At 38.7% G+C, this 25673-nt stretch overlaps 1 protein-coding gene across 1 annotated transcript in view; it reads left to right on the top strand.

Annotated features, from left to right (window-relative positions):
* Positions 1–22574, top strand: part of GOLIM4 (golgi integral membrane protein 4) — a 68131-nt gene extending 45557 nt beyond the window's left edge. Inside the window, exons 3-16 of the mRNA XM_065411198.1 lie at positions 236–285; positions 1136–1189; positions 2933–3083; positions 4638–4720; positions 5345–5428; positions 8845–9012; positions 10447–10791; positions 12474–12697; positions 14024–14103; positions 14610–14728; positions 15756–15923; positions 16714–16782; positions 20266–20346; positions 22416–22574. Of these exons, the coding sequence (XP_065267270.1) occupies positions 236–285; positions 1136–1189; positions 2933–3083; positions 4638–4720; positions 5345–5428; positions 8845–9012; positions 10447–10791; positions 12474–12697; positions 14024–14103; positions 14610–14728; positions 15756–15923; positions 16714–16782; positions 20266–20346; positions 22416–22574 (1835 nt within the window). The remainder of the gene's footprint in view (positions 1–235; positions 286–1135; positions 1190–2932; positions 3084–4637; positions 4721–5344; positions 5429–8844; positions 9013–10446; positions 10792–12473; positions 12698–14023; positions 14104–14609; positions 14729–15755; positions 15924–16713; positions 16783–20265; positions 20347–22415) is intronic.
* Positions 22575–25673: the final 3099 nt, after the last annotated feature.

Below are 25673 nucleotides of genomic sequence, written 5' to 3'. Positions count from 1 at the left end.
TTTTATATGCAAATACTTTGACAATCAGATTTAAAATTCAAAGTATTTCCTTAGTTTTTATAGTTCCTCAGGAAAGCTGTAAATGCAACGTTCCCCAACTTTGTAGCTACTTTGTGTGTGGAATTCCCATTTACAAGAAGGTATTTTGAATACAGAGTACCTACAGACTCTGGCCCCCAAGCTTTTTTGTCAGTGAAATATTTCTTTAATAGTCTCCTTTTTTATTATTTCCTAGACTTTCTTGTTTATAAATTGGAAGCACAAGAAACACTAAATAAAGGAAGGGTAAGTAAAAAATAAAATAAAATAGAACGTTAAAGAATTGGTACCAAAGAATAACGACACTACTCCATTTACAAAGGAAAGGATAGGGTATGTAATTAAAACCATTCAAAAAGATAAGAGACTTACAAAACCCTAATTGAAATAGCTTTGACTTATTCCACTTTTGTTGTGTATGTTAAATGCGCCCTGTTAGAAAGATCCAAATGATCTAGTAAGAGAGGAAGTTTCTTTCTAGGGAATTACTTTGGAAAAACAAACACTCCTCCGCTTATACTATAGTAGCTGAAGTTAATGGTACTCTTTTTATAATAGCTGTCTCCTATCAGCCAATCTTGACTGGAGAAAACTGAATAGGGAGAGAAACAGAGATAAGAAGGTATCATAAATCCTGTTGCTGCTGTCCTTTTCTTATTGGACAGAGCCAGAGTCTCGTAACCAGGTTTTTTGATTGGCAAGTTTAAATCCCCAAGAAAGTTTGGTTTGTGCAGTAGCTGCCAGGAGGCAAGTTGAGACTGTCATTGGAAATATATTTGAGGTCTGTAAAGAACTCTTTGTAATGATAGTAAGTGAAAGCATGTTGCTGTTTATTTTGGGTCTAAAGTGGGAATAAAAGAGTCGGAGGAATAATAGTGTAATTAAAAATACATTACTACTGCACCTATTGCAGAATTGCTATACCTGATATATTTCAGAACCAAAAAGAAACCAGGTCAGGTAGGCTCCATGCTGAATTATAATTGCTAGTTTATAGCTTCTGTATAATAATCTTTACAAAGAATAGGAACATGAAAGTGCATCAGGATATGAGATTCTGCTGTCCCTAATTAACATTAATATTTTCATTTCTCAGCAAGATTCAAATAGCAGATATAGCACATTGAATGTACAACACCAGATGTTGAAGGTAGGTACCAGAGAGATTCTCTTTTGGGGGGGTAGCAATATGGGAAATAAATGTACTAGTTTTTCTTGGCCCATCTCTAAGAGTCAATATATTGTTTCAAAAAGATATTTTCCTTTCATGAATGTACTTTAAGGATAAACTGATTGCATCATGTATTGAATAGCTATGTTTTCTGGTGAGTTACATAATTATTTGAGGGGGATATTGACATGCATGCCACTAGGTAAAATTGGAAAGATTTTGCATATTAGAAATTGTACTCAGTATCCAAAGTAATAAATACTTTGACATAAATTCTGGAAATAGTTTCAAGAATTTTTATAGTTGGGATCCTGCAATCAAATAACTACTCCTTTTGCCATTGTTTTGGGTCAAATGGAATCACTTCAATGCAGATATTATGCACAGGTCCATTGAAAAAGATGGAATTTTGTGCATTATTCAGTTATGCTTGTTGCAAATATAATATGTAGTGGGGAACATGTACATTAAAATATGCAATGGCAAGTAATTCTGTGTACACAATTAATAGCCCTTCTTAAATGGTAGCTAGCTCTGCTTCCGTATATTTTAGTATTAGAAGAATATCTTGTAATTTAATAATTATAGCCTTCTGGTGTTCAGTTATTTTTCATCTTAGATGCAGTTATATGCATAGCAAAAGATTCCTGGAAGGAAAAAAAAAAAAGATGCCTACAAAAAATTAAATGGCATATTTAGCTAGTGAAAGTGGGGTTATTTGTAGGATTGCAATTTCAATAGCTAGCCAAAGTTGTGTGGTTTTTTTTAAGTTCTTACTTGGAAAAGAAAGAAAACACAATGCAGGTTAGTTTTAAACTTGTACTTCATGACATGACCCTTTAAGGTTACTACATCAAAAGAACTAGAATCATTGTCACAGACTCTTATGCTTTAGGGTGGGATTTTTCAAAAAGTGCTCCGCATTGACCGAACTCTGCTCCATTGAAATCAGTTAAACTCACCCTGACATCAGTAAGGACAGAGTATTAGTGTTTTTGAAAATCCCGTGCTTGAGGGAAATTTTCAGAAGTGCCTAAAGGATTTAGGAACACGGTCCCATTGCTAATCATCATGGGAATTGTGCTCCTAAATCCTTCCAGCACTTTTGAAGTCTTTCCAGCTCCAATGGTTTCCTGGTTACTCTCGATGCATATTTATGAGAAACTTTATTAACCATTATAGATTTAAGGGTTCCCCTGGATTTACAGCAATATCTCTGCTATTGCAAGTCTTTTTAATGGAAACTGTTAGTCCAGTGCAGCACCCCTGAAGTCAATGGAACCATTGACCTCAGAGGAGCTGGATCATGTATCTGAAGAAACCTTTGGGAGTATGCTGAAAAGAGTTTTCCGAGGTTTCCAATAGCGGTAATATTCCATATTGGCTGTAGAAGCAGCAGACAAGTCATTGACAATATTAACTTCTAATATTGCTGTGGATCCAGATTATTAATGGTGAGATTCTGCCTCTGAGAAGGTGTATTCAGCAGCTCTCAGAGGGATACAACAGCTGCCAAGGGGGATGGTAAGTCCCTGGAACAGGGAGCTACAGAGGCACAGAGGCAATTTTGTGTTGAGTAGGAACTGTAGTGTACAGGCTTTGAATAATAAACTTCTTGTTATGAATGCTTGCTATTCATCTGATTTAACAAATTGCCAAAGATGATAATAGCCAGATATGCAGGTGCAGAACTCCTTCCAGTGTTCAATTTGGCATTTGCAGAGTCAACATGAAGAACTAAAGAAACAGCATGCAGACCTCGAGGAGGAACACCGAAAACAAGGAGAAGACTTTAGAAGAACATTCAGCGATCACAAGCAGAAATCTGTACAAATACAAGAAGAGAAAGAGCAGGAACTCTCCAAGCTAAAGGGTATATGCAGCCTGACTCAGTCATACTACACAGCTTAAAACTCTTCACCTGCCACTGCTTTTTAAACGTAGAAATCAATACTGGTGTGTGTGACCGAGAGTGGAGTTGGGCATGCGTGTAAATGCGCACTCACACACAGTGAGCATAACAGGTCATCATTCATGCTCACTCAGCATTTGCTCCTTTACCAGTCAGTTTACATGTTCTTGCTACTGAGTTTTGCCATTCATATCTCTGGGCTTCTCAATCCTGTATTTCTGGGACCTTTTGGGAGAATTCCAACTAGAGTATGTTTTGCTTTTTTGACTCTATCTTGATTACAGATAGGGCAGGATTCCTGGCCCTGAAACATTTCAAATGTTGGGGGCTGGATTCAAATGCTCAGCTCTGAACCTGCCTCCACATTCAAAACTGGGAAAATTGGGCCTGATTTTGGATCTCTTTCTTAAACGACCAACATCTGATGAAAACACAGTTGCTAGTTCTGTTGTCAGTTTAACTATGAGCCCTTGGTGAAGTGACTTCACATTCTTTACCTCATTTTCCCTGTCTGTAAAATATTAGAATATTTTTCTCTAAAATAAGGATATTTATCTACCTCACAAGGATGACGTGAGAACTAATTAGTTAGTATGTAAAGTACTTTGAAGCATAACTTATTTTTCTCTAAGTGTCCCATTTCGTGTCAGGAGGATCTTAGAATATAAATGGCATAGAACAAAAGGTTGGACTCATATTCTTCCTAAACTAGCGGGCTATTGCCACACCCTCCCATGCCCCACCAACACACTCACCAGCTTTGGAGCTGCCTAAGAGATGGGAGAAAGATCCCAGCTTCCTAGCTCCTGAGGTGGCTCAAAGCAAATCAGAGGTGCCAACCCATACAGAACCCTGAAGCAGAAGGCTGGATTTGGCATGCTGCTGCTTTCCTTCTTAGTGGTAGCATCCACTCCTCTTCTACCACACTTTCCAGTTCCATCCCACACTTCCATCCCTTTTGAGTTCTGGTCACTGCTTCTAATTAAACTGCTGAGTCTTAGGGGAGAAAATTTCCAGACTCCAAATACAGCCTGGAGGGAGGTGATGGCTAGGGGGTTATTACTCTGTTAGAGTCCCAGCATAGCATCCAGGATCCTGGCTGAAGCTTCTGCTGTTTGCAGTCCCCCCTCCTAAATATAGGACATACCACTAGACCCTGCCCTCAGCCAGGAAATGAGAGTATGGTCATACACAAAGAAATTTAATCTAGGAACTGATGAATTGGATTTAATGAACTTGGCCTTGAAAGTTTAAGGGTGTGTTTTTGTATAGGGATGAGAGCAACACATTAATGTCAGCACAAGCTCCTTTGATCTCTGTGCGCTGATCTCATGTGTTTTACCACTGCAGTTATGTGGTATTTTATGCAATTTATATAATAATCCTTATTTTGTATATCTTGAATTAGGCTTTAATAGTATTTAGGAGCAAATACTTTAAAACTTGTGATATTAAAATTACGAAAGCATAAATCTGATTGAGTTCAGTCTTTGCATTCTGTTTTGTTTTTAATAGAATCTCTGTATAATTTGCGAGAGGAGAATAGACAGCTGAGAAAAGCACACCAAGATATTCATATCCAGCTACAAGATGTCAAGGTTGGTTTCTGTTCCCTAAAAATAGACCCTCCTCCTAGTGTATGTGAAATGCTTTGCCATTATTTCAACAACTTGGAGGTAGGTTATGATGGAAATGTTTAACTTTTCTGAAAAACATGACTAAAATATATTACTTATTTCTTGCCAACTATACTTTAGCTATTCTACAATGCTAAAAGAATGATGGTGAATACAAAGATGGGATCAGAGGAAGAATAAAATGATCCAGCATGGTTTTGAAATGGCCCTGTATATAAGATTGGTGGGCTTTTAAAATTCTGTTTTGTTTTATTTGCAAAAGGAAAGGTTTCTTAATAAACGGTCATTTGTCTTTTGGTAAATAATGTTAATATTGAATTGTATTCCATTTCAGGTCCTATCTCTCCACATCTGCTCCAACTTTCAACTGTGGTTACAAAACTCTGGCTTTAAATTTGGTGTTTGCTGCTACCACTCTGATATTGAACTCCATATTAAACACGCATTAAAAAAAATCAAAGTGCGTGTTATTCCCAGTTAGGATTTTTAAGTTTGAAAGATCTGTGGGGATATATTTCAATTTAAGGTTAACCTGGTGCAATCCAGAACGATATGAAACACGTAACATTCTTCTTTTTTATGTAGCAACAGCATAAGAATTTACTCTCCCAACATGACCAGCTTGTAGTGACATTGGAAGACCACAAGAGTGCACTAGCTGCTGCACAGGTCAGAAAGGAAAACAGAATATCAGATCTCCTTTTTATGAGATCTGTTTAATCTTCCTGGAACTTTTTTATCTTACCTCAACTGACTATAATCTTATGCATGCAGCTTTTTGCATGGGAATCTGCAGTTAACACCTTGCTACACACTCAGGGAAAAATGCATGCCTTGAAGTGCTGCTGCTAAATTTGAAATTATAGCAAATTAAATAATTGTTTTGGTCTTTGACAGCTCCATTATAGGTCCAACTGAGCATATGAATTACTGATAAGAGTGGTATCTTTCCAAGTATGATAGACTGCAGAAGGCTTTCCTTTCTTTCTCTTTCTCCTATAGAACTTTGGTTAACTCAAGGTGTCAGGGCTCTGACACTTGAGAACACATCACATTTAAAGAACTGGTTCACTTAAAAAGCCAATGTGGTCTAGCTTTGTGTATGCTAGCATAACAAAGCAGGTGGAGTGTAAAGGACTAGCTGGTGCAGTAGAGACAGAGTGTGCATGGAGGAACATAGAACACCACATGGGCTTTGGAGACACTAAAAAGGAGGAGCATTAACAAGTTTAAAAAAATTGTATATACAAGATAAAGAGCTAGTACCTTGATGGCAAATTACATAGCCAGCCAGCTATTCCACTAGTAGCCACATGTCCCAATAGTGAGGTATAGGTCTGCTGCTTATCTTGGGAAAACTATTACCAAAAGATCAAGGAGGATAATGATGAAAAGCAAAGTTCTGGGGGAAGCTAGGATGGTAGTGCCTACCTTTAGATTAGTATGGCAAGAGAGTGGATCAGGAAGGAAAACAGGAATCTAGTGTATGTAAAAAAAATACTATAAAAATCTTTGGAATCTTGAGTGGGAGCTACAGGATTGAGTGTTCCTTCCTAAATTCTGTTTGCTGTTGAAGGTAGGTTATATACTAATGGACAGGCCAGTGTTTTGATGTTCTTCCATAATTGGATTTCATAGACTGAAAAAAGTAAAGACATGTCATTTCAGATAGCAATATGTGCTGGAAGCCAATTTTTCAAAGTAGCAGGCAATAATCTTTCTTCCACTATCGGCTAAAGTCCAGGGGTCTGTTTGCTAAACGCTTCAAAAATAGGTCTCCTGTAATCCCACCTAGGGCCTAAGCCAAAGTCTACTGAAGCCAATAGGAAACTTTTCATTGATTACGCTGGGCTATGGTTCGTCCCCTTAAACACTAAACCTACACTTGCTTTTCTTTAGACTTTATCTGTCCACATACATAATGTTACACTCATCTTATTAAACAGCGTACTCATACATCTTGTGAATTCTCTGAAATCAACAGGCGATACTTAACACAGTTTGCATTGCTTTTCTTGCAAACCTCCTGAAGAAAGGATTCACAGCAGTACTACTCAGACAAACCATTCAAAAAGGCACCCTATCATTGTTGGACATATGGTAGATATTTAAAAGGATGGATAATGTCAGCAGTCAACACTACACTAATATTTGTGACTTGAATCTTTAAAGTACCACCACTTATGTGGATTTCTATAGCTCAAAGAGCCAGAAAAGTTCATATATATTATAAACTCTATTTTCATGCCAAATATTAATTCCCTTTAGGCTAAGACCTTGGATGACAACTTTTAGCCTGGAATGATTTGTGTAGTGGAGTGGAGTATAGCATCAACCTTTGAGTCCTGAATTGGAGGAACTGAGAACACTGTTAAGAATATCCTGTATATAGTAATCTCTCTATATGGTCAGTAAGGGGAAAGGAAATTTAGATTCAAGGATAACCTTTTATGTTTAAGACCCTTAATTACAGTTTTATCTAGGGACTGTAGTTAACATTGTCTTTAATCTTTTCTATAAAATGCATAGTCGGAGACTCCCATGAATCAAGCAGAGGAGGGGGACACAGAGAAAGTGAGACCTCCCTCCAGAAAAGCCAGACTTGTAATTACTTCACATTCTGCTTTGCTTTTAGGCCTGTCCATTTTAATCAATGCCATAGTGTTTTGAAGATGCTTTGAGGTGCGTCTAACTTCGGACCTATTATCACATACTGCATCATGTCAATCTGTAGCACTGTGGATTTTGTTTTGTATCAATATTATACATTGATATGATAGGATGCATCATGTTTGTCTGATGTACTATTGATTGTTATGATATTATATCGAGTACACCAAGGGACCTACACAGTCACTGGGTGTGTACTGTAGCCAATTGCTAAACCTTCATTTGGATTTATTTATTTTTTTAAATCACCAAAAAAATGTTGGCGTTTTTACCAAAATAATAACTTGAAGCATTTCATTTTATTTACTCCCAATCAGTAGTTCCTCACAAGAGTAACAGAGAATCTGATGCCTTTAGACAAGAAAGAGTGCTTTGAGCGATTTTTAAGAGTTGTTTAAAGCTGAGTGATTGTGTGGCAAGTTTTAGCTCCAAATAGTGTTAAATGTTTTCCCACAGAGTTATAAACCTTAACACAAGGAGAGGGGAAGTGGAACAGGAGAAGGTGGAGGGGTTATATGTAAATGGTAAGCTGCAGTGCTAGGCACTACCTTTCGTGTATTTGATAGATGTAATTGGTTATGAAAGATGCCCCTTCTGAAAATACCCTGCTTTCTGAGTTGAATGGTTTTTTCTTGTACACCTGCTTTATGGGGAGTGGCTTGTGAAAAGTTTCCCAATCCTGCCTGAACGTCCAGCATGGGTAGCTTGCTGAAAGTGAACAGATCTTCCATTGGCCTGAAAAACATCAGTGCAGTTGCAAAGAAGTGGATCCCTGACATCTTACTTACTGAAGGGATGTTTAGCAGCTCTAAATTTATCTTTTCCCTTCCCACTCACTCCCTTCCACCAGTGGAAGTGTTGTTACTTTATTTGTTGTTTTCCATTAAAGTTGCTCCAGCTTGATTGATTTTTTTTCTCCCATAATATTTTCTCTTGACTCTTGTCTATTGGTAACAATTATCTAAAGGTTGAAGATAGCTGAGAATTTTTAATCACTTGTGACTGTTTTTTTTTTAAACTTGATTACTGTTTCTAAAAAGAATTGCATCTCTTGCTACTGAGCAGATGAGAAACAATCCATGGCACTCTGTTTCTTTCATTTTAAAGTGTGCAAAGAAAATTTAATCATTCCCTTCAGCTCTTCTTCTGCCTGGCATGAAAAACTAATCGCCATCTCTGTACTGTAGGGATTTTCCTGCGTGGTTTGTATTTGCATGTTCACTGTGATTGATGATTATATATTAAATCACAGCTATCTAATGCATGGAAGCAACCAGTCTTAAAATCTTGATGTTTGATCTGATGTGCATGTTGAGTGATTCTGTGTACCCATTTTGCCAACTCACTCCGGAGTGAGTGTGTATTTTAATAACATGCTTGTCTGGTGTAGTACAATGGGTATATTTCAATTTTAGTCCCAGGTAGAAGAATATAAACAACTGAAGGACACACTCAACAAAATGCCAAGTTTTCGACAACCTGAAAAGTCAAATGTTCCACAGGAAGCGGCAGTGGCAGGAGCAACACCTCCAAATAGTGACCTCCCACCACATGAGAACAATGCAGCTGAAGAGCAAAAAGAGGTGAAAATCATTGACTGCTGCAGCAATTTTTTTCCCTGATGATTTTCAACAAGGGGTTGATGAAATTTTTTGGACAAAAGTCTTTTTTGGATGAAAAATGCAGATTCAATTAGTGTTGAATTTGCCCGATTGTTTTGGTTGAAACACAAATTCTGAAGAAAACTGAATGTACCTTTTCAATATTTTACAATTCAAACATTTTTAGCTACATGAAAAGAAAAGTGCAGGTTCACATGTAAAATCTGGGGGTGAGATCTTATTTGACATGTGTCTCTGCAAGTTGAGAATAAATATTTCTGAATCAAAACAAATAGGCTCGGAGGAATTAGATTTATATATCAGTAATATGAACATCAAAATTTACAGATAGGCAAAGAAAAATGTTGCTTGAGAACTTGATTTAAACATATTTACTTTTGACATATTTTGACGTATGATGTTAACAATTTGTGTTTTAACTGTTCTACAGCTTTAACTTCTTGAACCTCAGCATCTATTGTCATTAAATAATTGTGTGAAACCCCACATTTTGTGCAAATGTGAAAATTTAATAAATATTGATAAAAATTGAAAAAAATGCTTTAAAATAAACATCAATATTATCCATTACCATGATAAAAAATAAAAATTGAATTCTGCCAAGCCTAAAAATAAAACACTTTTTTTTAAACTGGAAGATAAATATTTTGGGCTTCATTTTAGATTAAAAGTGGGTTGAGTTATTTTATATTATTGTCATTTTTTAGTTGCATAGATCCAAGGAATAGATTCTGATACCCATGTTCACATTGAGTAGTACCTTACTCCAGAAGTAGGCCCATCAGTTCTAGTTATTGAGTGAAATTCTACTCAGCACGAGTAAGTGTGTTAGAATCTGGGCCTTAATTTTTATTGTAGAACACAGCTGATTTATGCCACCTTTACTCATGTGGAGTAATGTTTTACTCCACAAGTTATCACTGACTTCAATAAGACTCTATTTTTAGAATAATGTGCTGATCATCATGATCAAGGTTGGAAATCTCACCCTTAGCATTTTCTAGAACATAACCAAATCTGAATATAAATTATGAGTCAGATATTCAGCAACTACTACTTTTTGCAGGCACAATTTTGTGCCCTAAATAAATTGTATCCTCTTGTGCCAACAATTAATGTGGATGCTCATATTAATAAAGATGACTCTGTTTACACATACAAATAGGTAGACAAATGTCTAGCTGCTACTTCAGATCACGTTGAGGTCTACATGAAAGAGGCCTTGAGTGATTATCAGACCTAATCACTGATAATAATAACAGGTGGACATTTTCTTTTATGAACATTATAAAATATTAAGCCTTTATGGAAGTCATGCAAATGTTTTATAGTGTCATGGACTCTAGACGTAGACATCTCTGAAATATCATGGAATTAATATATCATTTTACACAGGTACCCCAGAATAAGGAGAAGCCACAGGAAAGGGAAGAAATAAATTCCAAGAGAAGAGAAGATGGAGATGAACCTTTACATTTGAGCAGAAAAGCAAATGAGGGTCACCCTCACAAGGAACTGAATATTCAGGAGCAACAAGAAGCAGGAGAAGATGAAGAGCAACACATGGACCAAGTTGAAGAGGAACACAAAAAAGAACTCGAGGAAGAGGAAATGGAGCAGGCAGGGCAACCTGAGAACTTGGTGGAAGAACAGGATCAAGCACCAGAAGAACATGACTGGAAAGAACGGGAACATAAAGAGGAAGCAGCCAACATGCTGGGTGAACGCATTCACTCAGAGGTGCAAGATTCTCTTCTCAACAGTCACCCTTTCTGGCACCTGTCAACTGCAGGCCTTGCTTTGCACCTGCAATTAGTTGCAGATGTAATTAGTATCATTTGGATTTGCAGGCAGTTGAGGAGTAAGGCAACATTTAAAACACAGCACTTAAATGCCTGGGACTCTAAGCATATGCTTAAAGTTAAGCACATGATAAAGTGCTTTCTGAATTGGGTGTAAATGTCTAAATGACATTAATTCCACTTGCAAATAACTGCAGGTGCAAAAGGGAAGCCACATTGAGTCCAGTCTAAAGCTTGGGGGTTGTGGGAGGGGAGGTTTGTGTTTGAGTTTTTTGGGGGGATTTTCTTTACAATATTAGATTTGAAGTGTCATCTGTCATAGCAAATGCAATTACATTTCCCTTTCAGTTATTGGTATAACTTTAGTAAACACTCTTCATTCAAGTGTTTGCTAATATTTTCACAAAGCATTTTAGCTGTAAGATGAACATGCCTAGAGGAGCAAAGGGAATTTAATGAATAGTAAAGGCAAGGCATATTCTGTGGAGCTTTAAATAGAAATAATAAGACCTGGAAATACATTCTGGGTCAGGTCTCAAGCAGAACAATTTATTTGTTGGTCTCATCCAAGCCCCGTATGCATTTATCCATCTAACAAAACACTCACAGAATTCAAGCCTGATGGAAAAACGTTGGCTGAGGTACTCTGGACTGGAATGGTAGGTAGGGACATAGTAGGCTATGAGGCTATGATTTGGCTGCAATGGCAGAAGATTGCGCAATACCTGCCTCTATTGTGCCTGGTTGCAAACAATGTTTAGTCTCTCATTTAAGACCCAGTCAAGCTCTCATTCAAGTCAAGAATAAAACCACCATTGAATTCTAATGTTGTCAGTAATCTCTATATTCTTCCATGGCTATCATTTTTTAGTAATGTACCAAAAAACAAAAACAAAACCCACAATTTGGTGATGCTTTCAAGCTGTGTCATTTACCCAACTGTGCTTGAGTAGGTCAGCACAGTTTGCATTTAGTTCAGATATTACACAGGATGTATTTGGAGTGTGGGTTGGAGGACATGTACTATATGTTGGTATGTATTGGAGATAGCCATAGGATAAACTGCATTTATCACAAACCTTTGATTCTTTCACCTGCACTCTGACCACATGATCAACCCTACCTCCCGTGCTCCTTCAGACAGCCTCAGACAGCCAACAGTAGCAATATTTTTTTAACTTTCTAAAATATGTCAAGTGCCTGTCAACATGGGATCTTAGTACTGTGGCAGTGTCAGATTTATGGTGCTAAAAACTATACCACAGCCTCAGGTATTCTAATTCCCCTTTCAAAAAAAAAAAAAAAAGCAGCTGTGATTATAATGGGAGCATTTAATGTGTAACTTCAAGTAAGATGATGAAAGCTTCAGGAGTGAAGTTTGACTCTATGATCACAAAACAGCTATTTATACATTGTTCTCCATCTTATCCATTGCCTGCATAATTCTCCCCCCTCCTCCCAATCTCTACTTTTCTGGCATTAGTGGTTTTAGCACGTTCATTGCTGGTAATATGCGTTCTATCAGGAAAATCATTCCGATAGTGAAGGGAAATAGGTACCCAAGAAGGCAGGTTCAGAAGTGTATATATTCAAACATGTTTCTTTCACTTCTTGACACAGAGTGTAACAAAAAGATACAAACTGGCCTATGAAGAACAGTTGGAACAACAGCATCTGGCCGCCCGAAGAGCTGAAGAAGCCAGACAGCTAAGGGAACATCAGGAATCTCTACACCAGCAGAGGCTGAAAGGGCAGTTATTACGGCAGCAGCAGCTTCAAGAAAAAGAGCTTGCACTACGGAGACAGGCTGAACGAGGAGAAGAGCAGTACAAAAACCAGCTAAGGTTAACAACTTCCCTTACATGTATGCTGTGGTCTGCACTCTGGGTTTCATGGGGTATGTCTGCACTTCGGTGTAAATTGTACCTCGAGGAGACATACCCTGCTAGCTGTCATCACACTAGTGCACTAAAAATAGAGCTGTTGAGGTTGGAGCTGCAAGAGGGGCTAGCTGCCCCGAGTACATGCCTAGTATCTTGGACGTTTATACATATTTTCCCAGTACAGGCATGTGTATCTGGTTGTTTTGTGCTACCTGGTTGTTATTCCGTACCCCAGAGGTGGCTACACGTCAGGAGTGCTGTACATAGACAATTTCAGTTTTTGAAATATGTCAGGATCTTTTAGGATGAAAAGCACCCCATAAATAGACGATATTTTAAAATAATGTCATGAGAACTTGATGCTCGTGAAAGTGAAGGGCTAATATCACTTGCTCCGTGTAGCCAATAGCATGAGTTAAGGATGAACTTTTAGCATTAACTTTTTGGATTTTATTAAAAAAAAAATTGGTTTGATTCATATCCGTGATGTTGAAACATTTTTGTGGCCTATTAAAATAAAGAACCTTTGAGTGTACATCAGGCTCCTGTAAATGTAGCTTACAGTCTATGTACTGTGGATTATCTTCTCTCTCTCCCCCTCACCCCCTTTCAGTCTCCCATTTAATAATGGTCTTCAGTTAATACTCTTTCTGCTCTCCTGCTTGGATAATTTCAAAGCCAGTAGTGGCCTTCACTTATTTTTTGAAGCTCAAACCTATATAATCATCTTTAGAGAAATATTTTCTGAAACACACAGTAAGAGGGAAATATTAGCATGAGTAACATTAAAAGAAAAAAAAAAGTCTTATTACCAGGAAGTGAATTAGTACTGTCCAAATCCCCAATTCTAGAGGGAGTGTCACATAAGCAAACTCCTTGCCAGATCAAAGCCTAAATTGCTCAGGTACATGTGTATCACTTCTTTGCTTTGGGACCATTATTTAACAGCTTTTTGAATACTAGACTCTTTGATTTCATTTCTTAGCACCCTACATTTTCAAAGCACTGTACAGACACTAACTTGTGTCCTTATAACAGCCCTACGAAGAAGCCAATACTACCCACCATTTCTGTAGATAGGAAAACAGATGCAAAGAATAGTAAGGTATCCTACACAAAATTGTCGTGTTCCATAATGTATATTTCCTTTTAAAAATGCTAATGGAAAAACTTAGCTAACAGGAAAGTAAACCTAGGAATCCTTAAAAAAACAAACAAACAAACAAAAAAAACAGCCAGAACTGTCTCTGTGAAACTGAAACTGTATTTTTGCATATAATTTTTTAGCCAACAGGCTCATTATGACAATATGGACCATGATATTGTACAAGGAGAAGAGGGGCAAGGCATCCACGAAGAGGATGGAGGTGAGACTGAATTCTCTTTCCCCCCATCTGAACTGTCTTCAGTGTCAGATTGTCTCATCCATTCAGAAATAAATATAGCTGCTTTGGATTCCAATAAGAGCACTGTATTTTCTTTACAATTAAAATCAGTGACTATGTTTCATTAGTGATTTGTGATGGTTGTATTGCCTAAGATATGGGTGCAGTTATGATTATATACAAACGAGAAGAAGGACGGCCTTGTGGTGAAGGCACTAGACTGGATCTCAGGAGATTTGGTTTCAGTTGTTGGCTCTCCCACAGACTTCTGGTGTAACTTCAGGCAAATCACTTAATCTTTCTGTATCTCAGTTTCCCATCTGTAAAATGAAGCTAAATCTTTTGTCTGTCTTGTCTATTTATATCACAAGCTCTTCAGGGCAGGGATTACTATGCATATGCACAGCACCTACCACAATGGGGCCTTTTTCTCAGTTGGGGACTCCAGGAGCGACTGTAATACTCACTCTAATAATTAATTTTGTCAGTGTATGAAAGGGACAATCAGCACCAAGATGAAGCTGAAGAAGCAGAAGACCAAATTAATGCAAATGAGCAGCAAGAACCAGAGCATCAAATAGAGAACCAGCAGGCAGACGAGCCAGCGGTAAGACAAATCTGGCTGTTGAAATAAGATCTTGGACACAATTTAAACTCTTTATTTTATTTTATTTGTTTTGTTAGAAATGAGCAGGGTCATCATTGTTGAAGGCATTCTGTCTTTCAACACACCCCAGATCTGTGCTTCTGCTATAACCCTGCATGAGGATTTTGACACTGTTGAAACTTAAACTGGGAACACTCAGATACAAAAGCAGTAAACAAGCATTTCATCAGCTGTCCATCACAATAGATGCCACCTTGGAGGGAGGAGAGTCCAATTCTACATAAATACCTCATTATATTTTGTTCAGTTTTGTGGTGTATACAGGATTTTGCATACATGCATTTTTATTTAGAATACTAGATTGTGTGGGAAATATTTGAAGAGAAGAATATATATTAGCCCAAAGATGTTACTGGTGCCTTGGTAGCTGCAGTATTAAATCTATGGGATAATATTGAATAATAAGCATAAAGGAAAAACAGCATTTATTGAATAGCAATGGTTGAGAAGCTATGAGGCATTTTCTCCCTTAAGTAACTGATACAAATGTGGCTCAGGTCAATATATCACAACCTAGGGTAACATGGAGAGCAACTTTTGTGAGCTATGTGGAGTCAGGCCTGATCAGAGTTTGACACTTAACTATTCTGACCTGTCTTTGTTATCCTGACTGAGCTGTACTTTATCAGGTGTTATCACCTGCTGTATTACCAATAACTGAAAGCTTTGCAGTATCTTATGTGGAATGAGTTGGTAGCCTCAGTCTAGTTCCTAGTAGACAGATATGCACATCCCAGCTGTATCCTTATTCAGAGCGGATATACTTATTTCCAGTGCTGTAAATCTGGCACTTTTCATAATCACTAAGGTTTTGATTCAATGCCCACTGAAGCCAATGGAAAAACTCCTATTGGCTTCAACGGGCACTGGATCAGCCCTGAGGTAACTATTACTATAATAATTTTCAAGTGAAATGGAATTGCTGAGACTAATGTACTTATACAATACACCCTTCTAAAAATTACAGAAGGCAGCTGTGGAAGATGTGAACCCAGCTGATGATCCTAACAATCAGGGAGAGGATGAGTTTGAAGAAGCTGAACAAGAGAGAGAAGAGAATCTGCCAGATGAGAATGAGCAGCACAAACAAAATAACCAGAAGCAGGAGAATCCTGAGATGGAGGAACATTTAGTGGTGAGCAGATAAAAGGAAGCATCTGTAAAACATGTGCAATTGTGTGTACATATTAACAGCTATGTTGAGAATGGCGGTTCTAAAGATGCTGTACGAGGAAGGACAGTAACAAACATTCAAACTGTGATACCAAAACACTGACCTTTGTTTTTGTTTTAATTGGGCAGTTTTTATACTATATACAGTACACGCAGGTAAAATTACAGAACTGCTTCTTGTGATATCTTGACCTTGTCTCTAATCCCATCACCCCCATCCCCGCTGACAGGCTCAGTGCCCTGTTTTGCTACCATTCCCATGTCACCTTGTGCACTGCTCCCTGCGTGAACAACTTCCCATTATAATTCTCCAAGCCACTGCCCTGTCTTCACTCATATCCCTCATAAAGAATTTTACTTCCTCCATGATTCCCACAAGCAAGGTTTCCCAATAAACAGCCTGGTCTGTTTTTTCTTCTGTGTGTACCATTGCATCCTGCCTATTGTATTTGCCATTAGACTGTGAACTTCGTATGACAGGGACTGTATTTTTTGTCTGTATGCTGTGTGTAGTCTGATTTGCGTTGTGCAATGATTTCCTTATAATCAGTCCACTGTCTTTTTTTAATTTGACTTGGTGTAAAGGATGTAACCAGTCTAATATTAATGATATTCAATAAATTAAAAATTTGCTACACTATCATTCTGGAATATAGGATATTTTAGTTGCAGTGCAAGTAGTTCTAACCATCTGGATTACTAAAATTAAGAGACGTACATGGTAGAACTACGTTTCCATTCTGTTTCTGCAGATGGCAGGAAATCCTGACCAGCAAGAAGATAATGTGGATGAACAGTACCAAGAAGAGGGAGAAGAAGAGGTAATAAAAAGAGTGTAGAGTATATGTGGAACTCAGGTAGCATAACAGATCTCAATTCACTTTGGTGAACATCAGTCAGTTTTATAAAAATATCATTTTTCCCTTAGTAGCTTTTGGGAAGATGGGAAGTAATCATCACTTCTCCCTTGGCCATTGATGTAATACTTCAATCGTAATTTTTTTCTTTTGAGTACTTATGCTGATGTATGGCAGTCCATTAATTTTCTATGTTGTTTTTAGCATTAATTATGCAGTTACTGAAAGGATTAAGCTGATCACAACTCAGGAAAAAAACACAAACCTCTAGCCCTCCAAGTGTCACTGAAAGCCTCATTGATACTTCATGCTTTAATCACATACCTCTGTTTCATGCAAGCAGTTTTCCCAGTTAACTACCGACTCCTTAGCTCAGACTAATTTATCCGTGGTTCATTTAAGTAGTTTGAGCTATTTAAGGTCCCAATATGCATGCAACTGAATAGCCAAGAAGCTGTCAGTACATTGCTTTCACACTGAGAAAACAATGGAAACAACTTTGTTTTTCCTCTTTAGAATTTTGAGTTGCATGCTAATCATGCATGCCTATATGCTGCTCTGCAGCTCTTCAACACTTAACTAATAATGGCTATTTCCTGCTTTACCTGTAGTAGTGTACTACAAAGCAGTAGATATGATTGCTCAATGCTCACTTATGAAATTCTGCTACTTTTTGTTTAGATTAAATGGTATGTATTTAACATTTGCCAGTTTCTTAAAATATGTTGAAGTCAACCCAGGTCATTAAGTTGCCTCTGGCAGTTATTCAGTGTTTTATATGAAATGATTTGGTGTCCATAAAAGAACTAACTGGTACCCTTATTAGTTAATGGAGATATCCTATCTCCTAGAGCTAGAAGGGACCTTGAAAGGTTATCGAGTCCAGCCCCCTGCCTTCACTAGCAGGACCAAGTACTGATTTTGCCCCAGATCCCTAAGTGGCCCCCTCAAGGATTGAACTCACAACCCTGGGTTTAGCAGGCCAATGCTCAAACCACTGAGCTATCCCTCCCCCCTGGCAGTATTTACAGAGTAGTTGAGAATCAAATGCATATGGAAAATGAGCTACTCTCCCCAGAGGCAGATTACAGTTTGATGGGGCCCTGGGCCAGAACAAGTCACCCCTTACACCTGAAGTCCCTCTGTTCCCCACCTCCCTGCGCTCCTGCTGGGGAGCAGGGTCAGGGTACAGGGGGCTTGCCCCGCTCCAGCCAGCACTCCTGCCGGGGAGCAGGGTCGGGGCACAGGGACGCCCAATTGGCCGGGGGACCCTGGGCACGGGCCCTGTTGGCTCAGTGGCTAATCCGCCACTGACTCTCCCATTCCTAGCAAAAGTCTTTCCAGCAAATGGATCCAAGTATATCACCAGAGCACAGTGAGGAACTTTACACTGCTGCTCCTTACAAATTTTCCTATAGACAATAAGAAAACATTTCAGTACTGGCGAGCCACTGGAATAACCAGTGTTTTTAAAAAAAATAATGGGCTGGATTCTAATTTTCACCATTCTTTATGCGACTCTAGCAGTGTAAAGGGGCCATAAATCAGTAGTAATTTATATTTTCATCCAATTTAAGACCTATTTATGTAGCTAGAGTGGTGTAAAAGGACCTTAGTGTGAATGTGAATTGGGTCCAAGCTTTTTCACTGTGCCCAAGCAGTCAGAAACTTAGTTACATTGAAAAAAAATTAAAATATAATCTTTAGGTTTTCTGCAACTAGAGAATCCAGTTAAAAATCACATCACTTGATCCTACAGCTGTTCCATGAACTGACCTCCCATAAAAGGCAATCGGAATCTTGCTGGCAAGACTAGGGCAAAATAAACCTGCAGAGCTGTGCAAGGAGACTGACATATAGAATCATAGAATATCAGGGTTGGAAGAGACCTCAGGAGGTCATCTAGTCCAACCCCCTGCTCAAAGCAGGACCAACGCCAACTAAATCATCCCAGCCAAGGCTTTGTCAAGCTGGGCCTTAACAACCTCTAAGGATGGAGATTCCACCACCTCCCTAGGTAACTCATTCCAGTCCTTCACCACCCTCCTAGTGAAATAGTGTTTCCTAATATCCAACCTAGACCTTCCCCACTGCAATTTGAGATCATTGCTCTTTGTTCTGTCATCTGCCACCACTGAGAACAGCCTAGCTCCATCCTCTTTGGAACCCTCCTTCAGGTAGTTGAAGGCTGCTATCAAATCCCCCCTCACTCTTCTCTTCTGCAGACTAAACAAGCCCAGTTCTCTCAGCCTCTCCTCATAAGTCATGTGCTCCAGCCCCCTGATCATTTCCGTTGCCCTCTGCTGGACTCTCTCCAATTTGTCCACATCCTTTCTGTAGTGGGGGGTCCAAAACTGGACGCAATACTCCAGATGTGGCCTCACTAGTGCCGAATAAAAGGGAATAATCACTTCCTTCGATCTTCTGGCAATGCTCCTACTAATGCAACCCAATATGCCGTTAGCCTTTTTGGCAACAAGGGCACACTGCTGACTCATATCCAGCTTCTCATCCACTGTAATCCCCAGATCCTTTTCTGCAGAACTGCTTCTTAGCCAGTCTGTTCCCAGCCTGTAACAGTGCATGGGATTCTTCCGTCCTAAGTGCAGGACTCTGCACTTGTCCTTGTTGAACCTCATCAGATTTCTTTTGGCCCAATCCTCCAATTTGTCTAGGTCACTCTGGACCCTATCAGTCTCAGGGTCACTACACATACTAGTGAGAGAATATTAAAAAGATTAAGGAGGAAATTGGTCTTTTGTATACACACAACTAAATGTCAGTATGACAGGTCAAGCCTGAAATCTAATTATAGGAGCCTCCTGATGGGATTGATTTAATCAAAATCACTGTACAGACTTAATACAGTAGTTTTAATTTTGAAGGAGAGGGACAAACTTGATAAAGAAATCTCAGTTCCGATCTGTGCAGTGTGTGCATGTGTGTTGGCTTGTAGTGGGGAGCACTGTATGACCATTGTACTTTAAATTCAGACATTTCTTTTCAGAGCAGGTGAACAATGTGCTGGTGATGTTTTTTTAAACAGGGTTTTTGTTTTGTTTTGCATTTTAATACTACAGTAGAACCTCAGAGTTACGAGCTGACCAGTCAACCCCACACCTCATTTGGAACTGGAAGTACACAATCAGGCAGCAGCAGAGACAAAAAAGCAAATACAGTACAGTACTGTGTTGAACGTCAACTACTAAAAAAAAATGGAGGGAAAGCAGCATTTTTCTTCTGCATAGTGAAGTTTCAAAGCTGTATTAAGTCAATGTTCAGTTGTAAACTTTTGAAAGAACAACCATAATGTTTTTGTTCAGAGTTACGAATCTATCCGAGTTATGTTCGTAATTCTGAGGTTCTACTGTAGAAGGATTATATTTGCCACATGCTAATTTTAAAGGAAACCAGAACTTTGCAGAGCTGTATGTTTGTGCCTTTTAGGTCCAAGAAGATTTGACTGAAGAGAAGAAAAAGGAACTGGAACACAATGCTGAAGAGCCATATGGTGAAAATGATGAAAATGTAGGTACAATATAATAGTAGGTTTAGTTGTCTTTAACAAAGCTACAGTCATGGTAGACATTACACAATAAAGGCTGTAGCTCACTTTTAAGCATAAATTAACTTTCAAACTCTACCTCAACTTCCTCCTGCCCTACTTCACTTCCTGTTCCTCCCAAAAATCCTTTCAACCTAGAGAGCCCCCAGCTCTAGCATCTAGAATTCCTTCGTCAACTCTTCCAGCTTCACATGAGAATCACCCCTTTTTCCATCTACCATTACCTATTTAATTGCATCTCTAAATTTGCTCCCCACCCTCCCACACACACATCCAGGCTGCAAATTCTGTGCTGTGCCTCCAAGACACACAGCCCAGAAACTCTCCCTGAATCCATATTGTGTTGTGTAATGTGCGATTCTGTCATGTATGAGGATTATAGAATTCTGTAAATATTCCATTATAACCACATTTAATAATGTAACTCACTAAAGGTATGATCCTGCTACTGTGAAATCAATGGGACTTTTGACATTAACTTCAACAGGATCAGACTGTAAAGGATGAAACTTTCATCCCCACTACAGCCTCTGTGGCATAATACAGGGCTATAAAACCCACAGAGCTAGATAGGGGACAGTCCCCCTGCCACAGGAATTGTATAGGACAGCTGCAGCCTGCCTTATGTAGGCCACTTGCAAGCCTCAACATAGTGGATGGGGTTATGGGCAGGCCTATAGCTCCATCGAGATTTGGGGTTATGACGCATCAGCTTCCAGAGCATCCCAGAATTCGGAGGCTTAAAGCCACCTTTGCCGTCACTTCCTCAGAACTATAAGTTCTGGCCTGCACCAGAATTTTACCCCAACCCAGCCAGGTGTTTTGGGATACGCTATAACCACCACACAATATATATTTTTAAAAGATTTATGGGTAAATTTATTTGTTATGTTCCCCTGGTGTTATCTGGACCGGTGCTCTGCTAGGTCACTTCAATCCTTGACTCTGGGAGCCAGCCTTACCCTGCTCTGCTGTGAGAACCCCCACTCCTGGGCTGTTCACACACAGCCTCTGGCATGTAAGCTGCTCCTTGGATTGTGAAACCGAATGACACTAGTCAATACCCCTGGTCCCAGACACAACCCTAGGAACCTCCGTCTTGCCGGGTCCAGTTATGCCGGCTGGACGCTGCAAGCTTATATGAGTTTGTCATTTTAATAAAGAAATTGATATATACCAGGCTTGTTATCCCAAGGGGAGTCTCTGTCACGCGTCAAACCAAACACACTGCTTCAGGTAGAATAAACAAACAGATTTATTAACCACAAAGATAGATTTTAAGTGAATAAAAGTCAAAACATAAGTCAGATTTGGTCAAATGAAATAAAAGCAAAACATATTCTAAGCTGATCTTAACACTTTCAATGCCCTTACAAATGTAGATGCTTCTCACCACAGGCTGGCTGGTTGCTCTTCAGCCAGGCTCTCCCCTTTGATCAGCGCTTCAGTCGCTTGGTGTGGTGTCTGTAGATGTAGGTGGAAGAGAGAGGAAGAGCATGACAAACGTCTCTCCCTTTTATCATGTCCCTTCTTCCCTCTTGACTTTGCCCTGCCCTTCAGAGTCAGGTGAGCATTACCTCATCACAGTTCCAAACTGGCCAAAGGAAGGGGGGTGAGTCACTCGGGAATCCAACAGATTCTTTTGTTGCTGCCTAGGCCAGTGTCCTTTGTTCCTGTGAGACTGGGCTGGGTTTGTCCCATACATGCCCTGATGAGGTGTGAACTGCTTCTCTGCTCTTGGAGAGTTTTTGCCTGGGCTTGCTTTAAGCCATGAGGATACATTTCCAGCCTCATAACTATATACATGAAATTATAACCTATAACATTACTATAACAATTACTATAACATCACTACAACAACCATGCTCAGTGCATCATGAGCCTTCCGAAAACATTCAACATGACAAACTTTGCATTGGATACTACACAATCATTTTACAAGGATGAACATGTGGGTGCTGGGTGTTCCCCTGAGGTACAGAGCATCACAGTACTTTCACTGAATCCTTCCGTTTTTGTTTTATCTTTTCAGGCTGATGAAAAAAACAATGAAGCTGCAGACCGTGAGCAAGGAGATCATGAAGACAACAACCAAAAAGAAGGTCATGAAGAAAATTATGAGGAGGAAGAGGAAGATGAGGAGGAAGGTGGCGCCATTGCAGCAAAAGCCCATAGAAGAGGGGAAATGTAACTCTGTTGTTTTAGGGGTTATGTTCAACAAAAGATTCTTGCTTGAAACGAACTTTTTTCTAAGGATATTTAATTACAATAATTCAAAGTTTGCCTTTTATGTTTTTTACTTTTCTATTAGATGCTTTCATACATATATGTGAATACACTATTTTGATATTCTAGATTAGCATCTCTTTTATATTAAGGCAACACAAAGACAGACAATGGAATAGGTCTCATTCTTGTCATAATTCTGGTAATGTTTTAAAAGAGCATTTTGGGTATAAATTTAAACTTTCCTATTGTCCAAGTTTGGAAAGAGCATTCCATCTACACTGTAACTTATATGCGAAGTGATCTCGTGCCTAAAACTACTCAGCCTTAGTCACTCAATTTCATTGCCTTCAGTGATTCATGGGTGAGTAAGGGCTAGCTGAATTACACACTGAAGCCCCAATCCTGAAATGCTTATGTGCTTAACTTTTAGGCCACAATGAGTAGTCTCATTGGCTTTAATGGGACTATTTGCATGCTTAAAGATAAACATGGGCATATGTGTTTGCAAGATCAGGTCTCAGCGTGTGGATGCAGTGCAACTTTAAAACATGCAAGCTATAAAAGCTTTAAGAATACGGTGCTGTTAATAGCTGTTAAGGTTAACAGCTGTTTATGTACAATTATTATAAACTTAATTTTAATGTGTATCAAGGTGCTTCAGTTACAAAAATCACAGCAGATAATAAAAGATGGTCTGCGGGTAAAGTACGTGTAGAATGCATTATGTAAAGAACTACTCAGACAATCATAGATGCAAAATCAAAATAGTCCCATCAGTTGAAAATATACTCTGCACAAGAAGAATGAAGGTTTACAGGAAGAATAACTGGGTGATACTCAAACTAGTTCATAAAATGTTTATTTGGCCCACTATCATCAAAACATTTTAATTATCATTTGTGTGTAAGGCCCGTTGAACATGCATTTTGGAGAGTAAAAGGGCTTACGGCATTTTAAGTGAGTTAATAGGACTGGTACAAGATATCCCCTTCTGAATTTAGGCCCCCACATTTCTTGCAGCGGTCATCCAGAGGGATGTTTATATATATTGTTGTGCTCAGCTGGTGAATAGCAAACCAGTGACAACACTTCTGTAAGCACACTGCAGTGTGTTTGGCTTCCCTTTAGCACTGCATGCCAAAATGTTAACGTACTAGGCCTCTGGTAAGTTAGTATTAAGTATACCAAGTCCTACAATTAATGTAATTGAGGTGCATGAAAATATACAATATTTGTACTGTTACACACCTTTACGGTTTAAATTAAATGGGTTAGGCCTAACGGCTATAATCTACCATTGTGGTACTCTTGAATTAACCCCTAGAGAATGGAGATCTGGATTTCCTAGGCTATGTCCCATTGCTGGAAATGAGGCATACCATCGCTACAAGCGTGAAGGTGTTAATATATAAAGGAAAGTGTGTTTCTTTCTCTTTAAATTTTTTTTGAATGATACATAAGTAATATTTTTTTAGTTTAACTTTTTAATATGATTGTAATTTAATTCAATTTCTACTAACTCAATTATACTTTTTTAAAGATGGTTTTACTATTTCTAATTTTTTTTTAAAGTGCCCTATATATTTCTTACATTTCATAGGAATATTTTGGTCAACGTGTATTTTGGATTTTCTGGTTACCATATTTACATGATGTATAAAAATGCCTGTTTTTGTAATTCTGTAAAATGTATAATATGTACATAATCTTCAGAATACAATTATTTTGATAAATTGGTCTGTTGTTTTTTTAATGTCACTGTTGCAGAACTTAATTATTTGAGGCATAATAAAAACTTGCCTGCAGTCAATAAAGCTAGAATGTGGGTTACCAATCTTTTTGCAGTGTGACATTTTATTGTTTTTCTACATGTCCATCCTTACCTTATTTGAATGTGTTCATGGGGTGAGGGTGGAGAGAGGACTGCAGCATTGTACAGCAGGGGTGGGATTTTCAAAAGCACTGCATGATGGCTATTCAGTTTCCAGGGAAGTCAGTGGTAAAATTCCCATTGAACTAAATCAGAGCAGAGTTTGGCCAATGCTTTGAGCTCTTCAGAAATTCCACTGTAATTGTCCAAAGTATTATAATACATTGACTGATTTAACTGTTTGTAGCTGGCAGGGCCAGATTAAGGCATAAACTAATTAAACTACATCTTAGGGCCTCGCAATAAGAGGGGCCTCTAATAAAGAAAAAACTGACTCCATTTCAAATAAAGGAGATATGGGAAAAATTAGATTCTCTGTAAATACAGACATTTTTGATCAATTATGATAAAAATATACACATCTGGCTACACACATATCCTTACCTACCCTTGCCCTTCATTAATTGTTCATTATTGACAGGCAGGAGGCCAGTGCTGAGAAAAAAACGATAATTGCACTTATAAAATTATTATTTCTATGAGTAAGTGTACTATCAGTCTCCTAAGGCTGTGTCTTGTTGGCCAGCTGCTACTGGTAAAATTCTGACCATGCCTTCATAACTTATTTAAATAAATAACTAATCTCACTGCCGATAAAATCAGGAAAAATGTGAGGTCGGAGACGGCAGTTTCGTGAAGCAATCCTGCCAAGCTCATACTCGTATGGGACTCGTCCTAGGAGTGACGTCATATAAAGCGCCCCCCTTGGTTGCTAATAGCCGGAAGACCATCATTTTTTGTTTACAGTCCAGCACACTCAGTCATATAGTGCCTTCGCTCCTGTTTTTCTTAATTATTAGTGTGTTCTTTCTTCTTTTGATCTGTACATATGTACAATTGTGTATTTTAGTGTGCTCACCGCTTTCTGCTTCATGCGCTATCCATGCTTCACATGATTGAGTTTGCAAGTGATCGTTTTATGGAATTGGGTCAAGTGGATTTTAAGGAGGATACATTTGTGTTGGCTTCCCTCCATCAGTTTTGGGAACCTTCACAGTAAATATTAGAACAGGGGTGGCCAACCTGCGGCTCCAGAGCCACATGCGGTCTTCAAAAGTGAATATGCGGCTCCTTGTATAGCACCGACTCCGGGACTGGAGCTACAGGTGCCAACTTTCCAATGTGCCAGGG

This window comes from Emys orbicularis, chromosome 9, assembly GCF_028017835.1.
Source record: "Emys orbicularis isolate rEmyOrb1 chromosome 9, rEmyOrb1.hap1, whole genome shotgun sequence".
NCBI classification, from domain to species: Eukaryota; Metazoa; Chordata; order Testudines; family Emydidae; genus Emys; species Emys orbicularis.
Note: the sequence above shows the minus strand (reverse complement) of the source record. Positions and strands in the feature narration are given on the sequence as shown.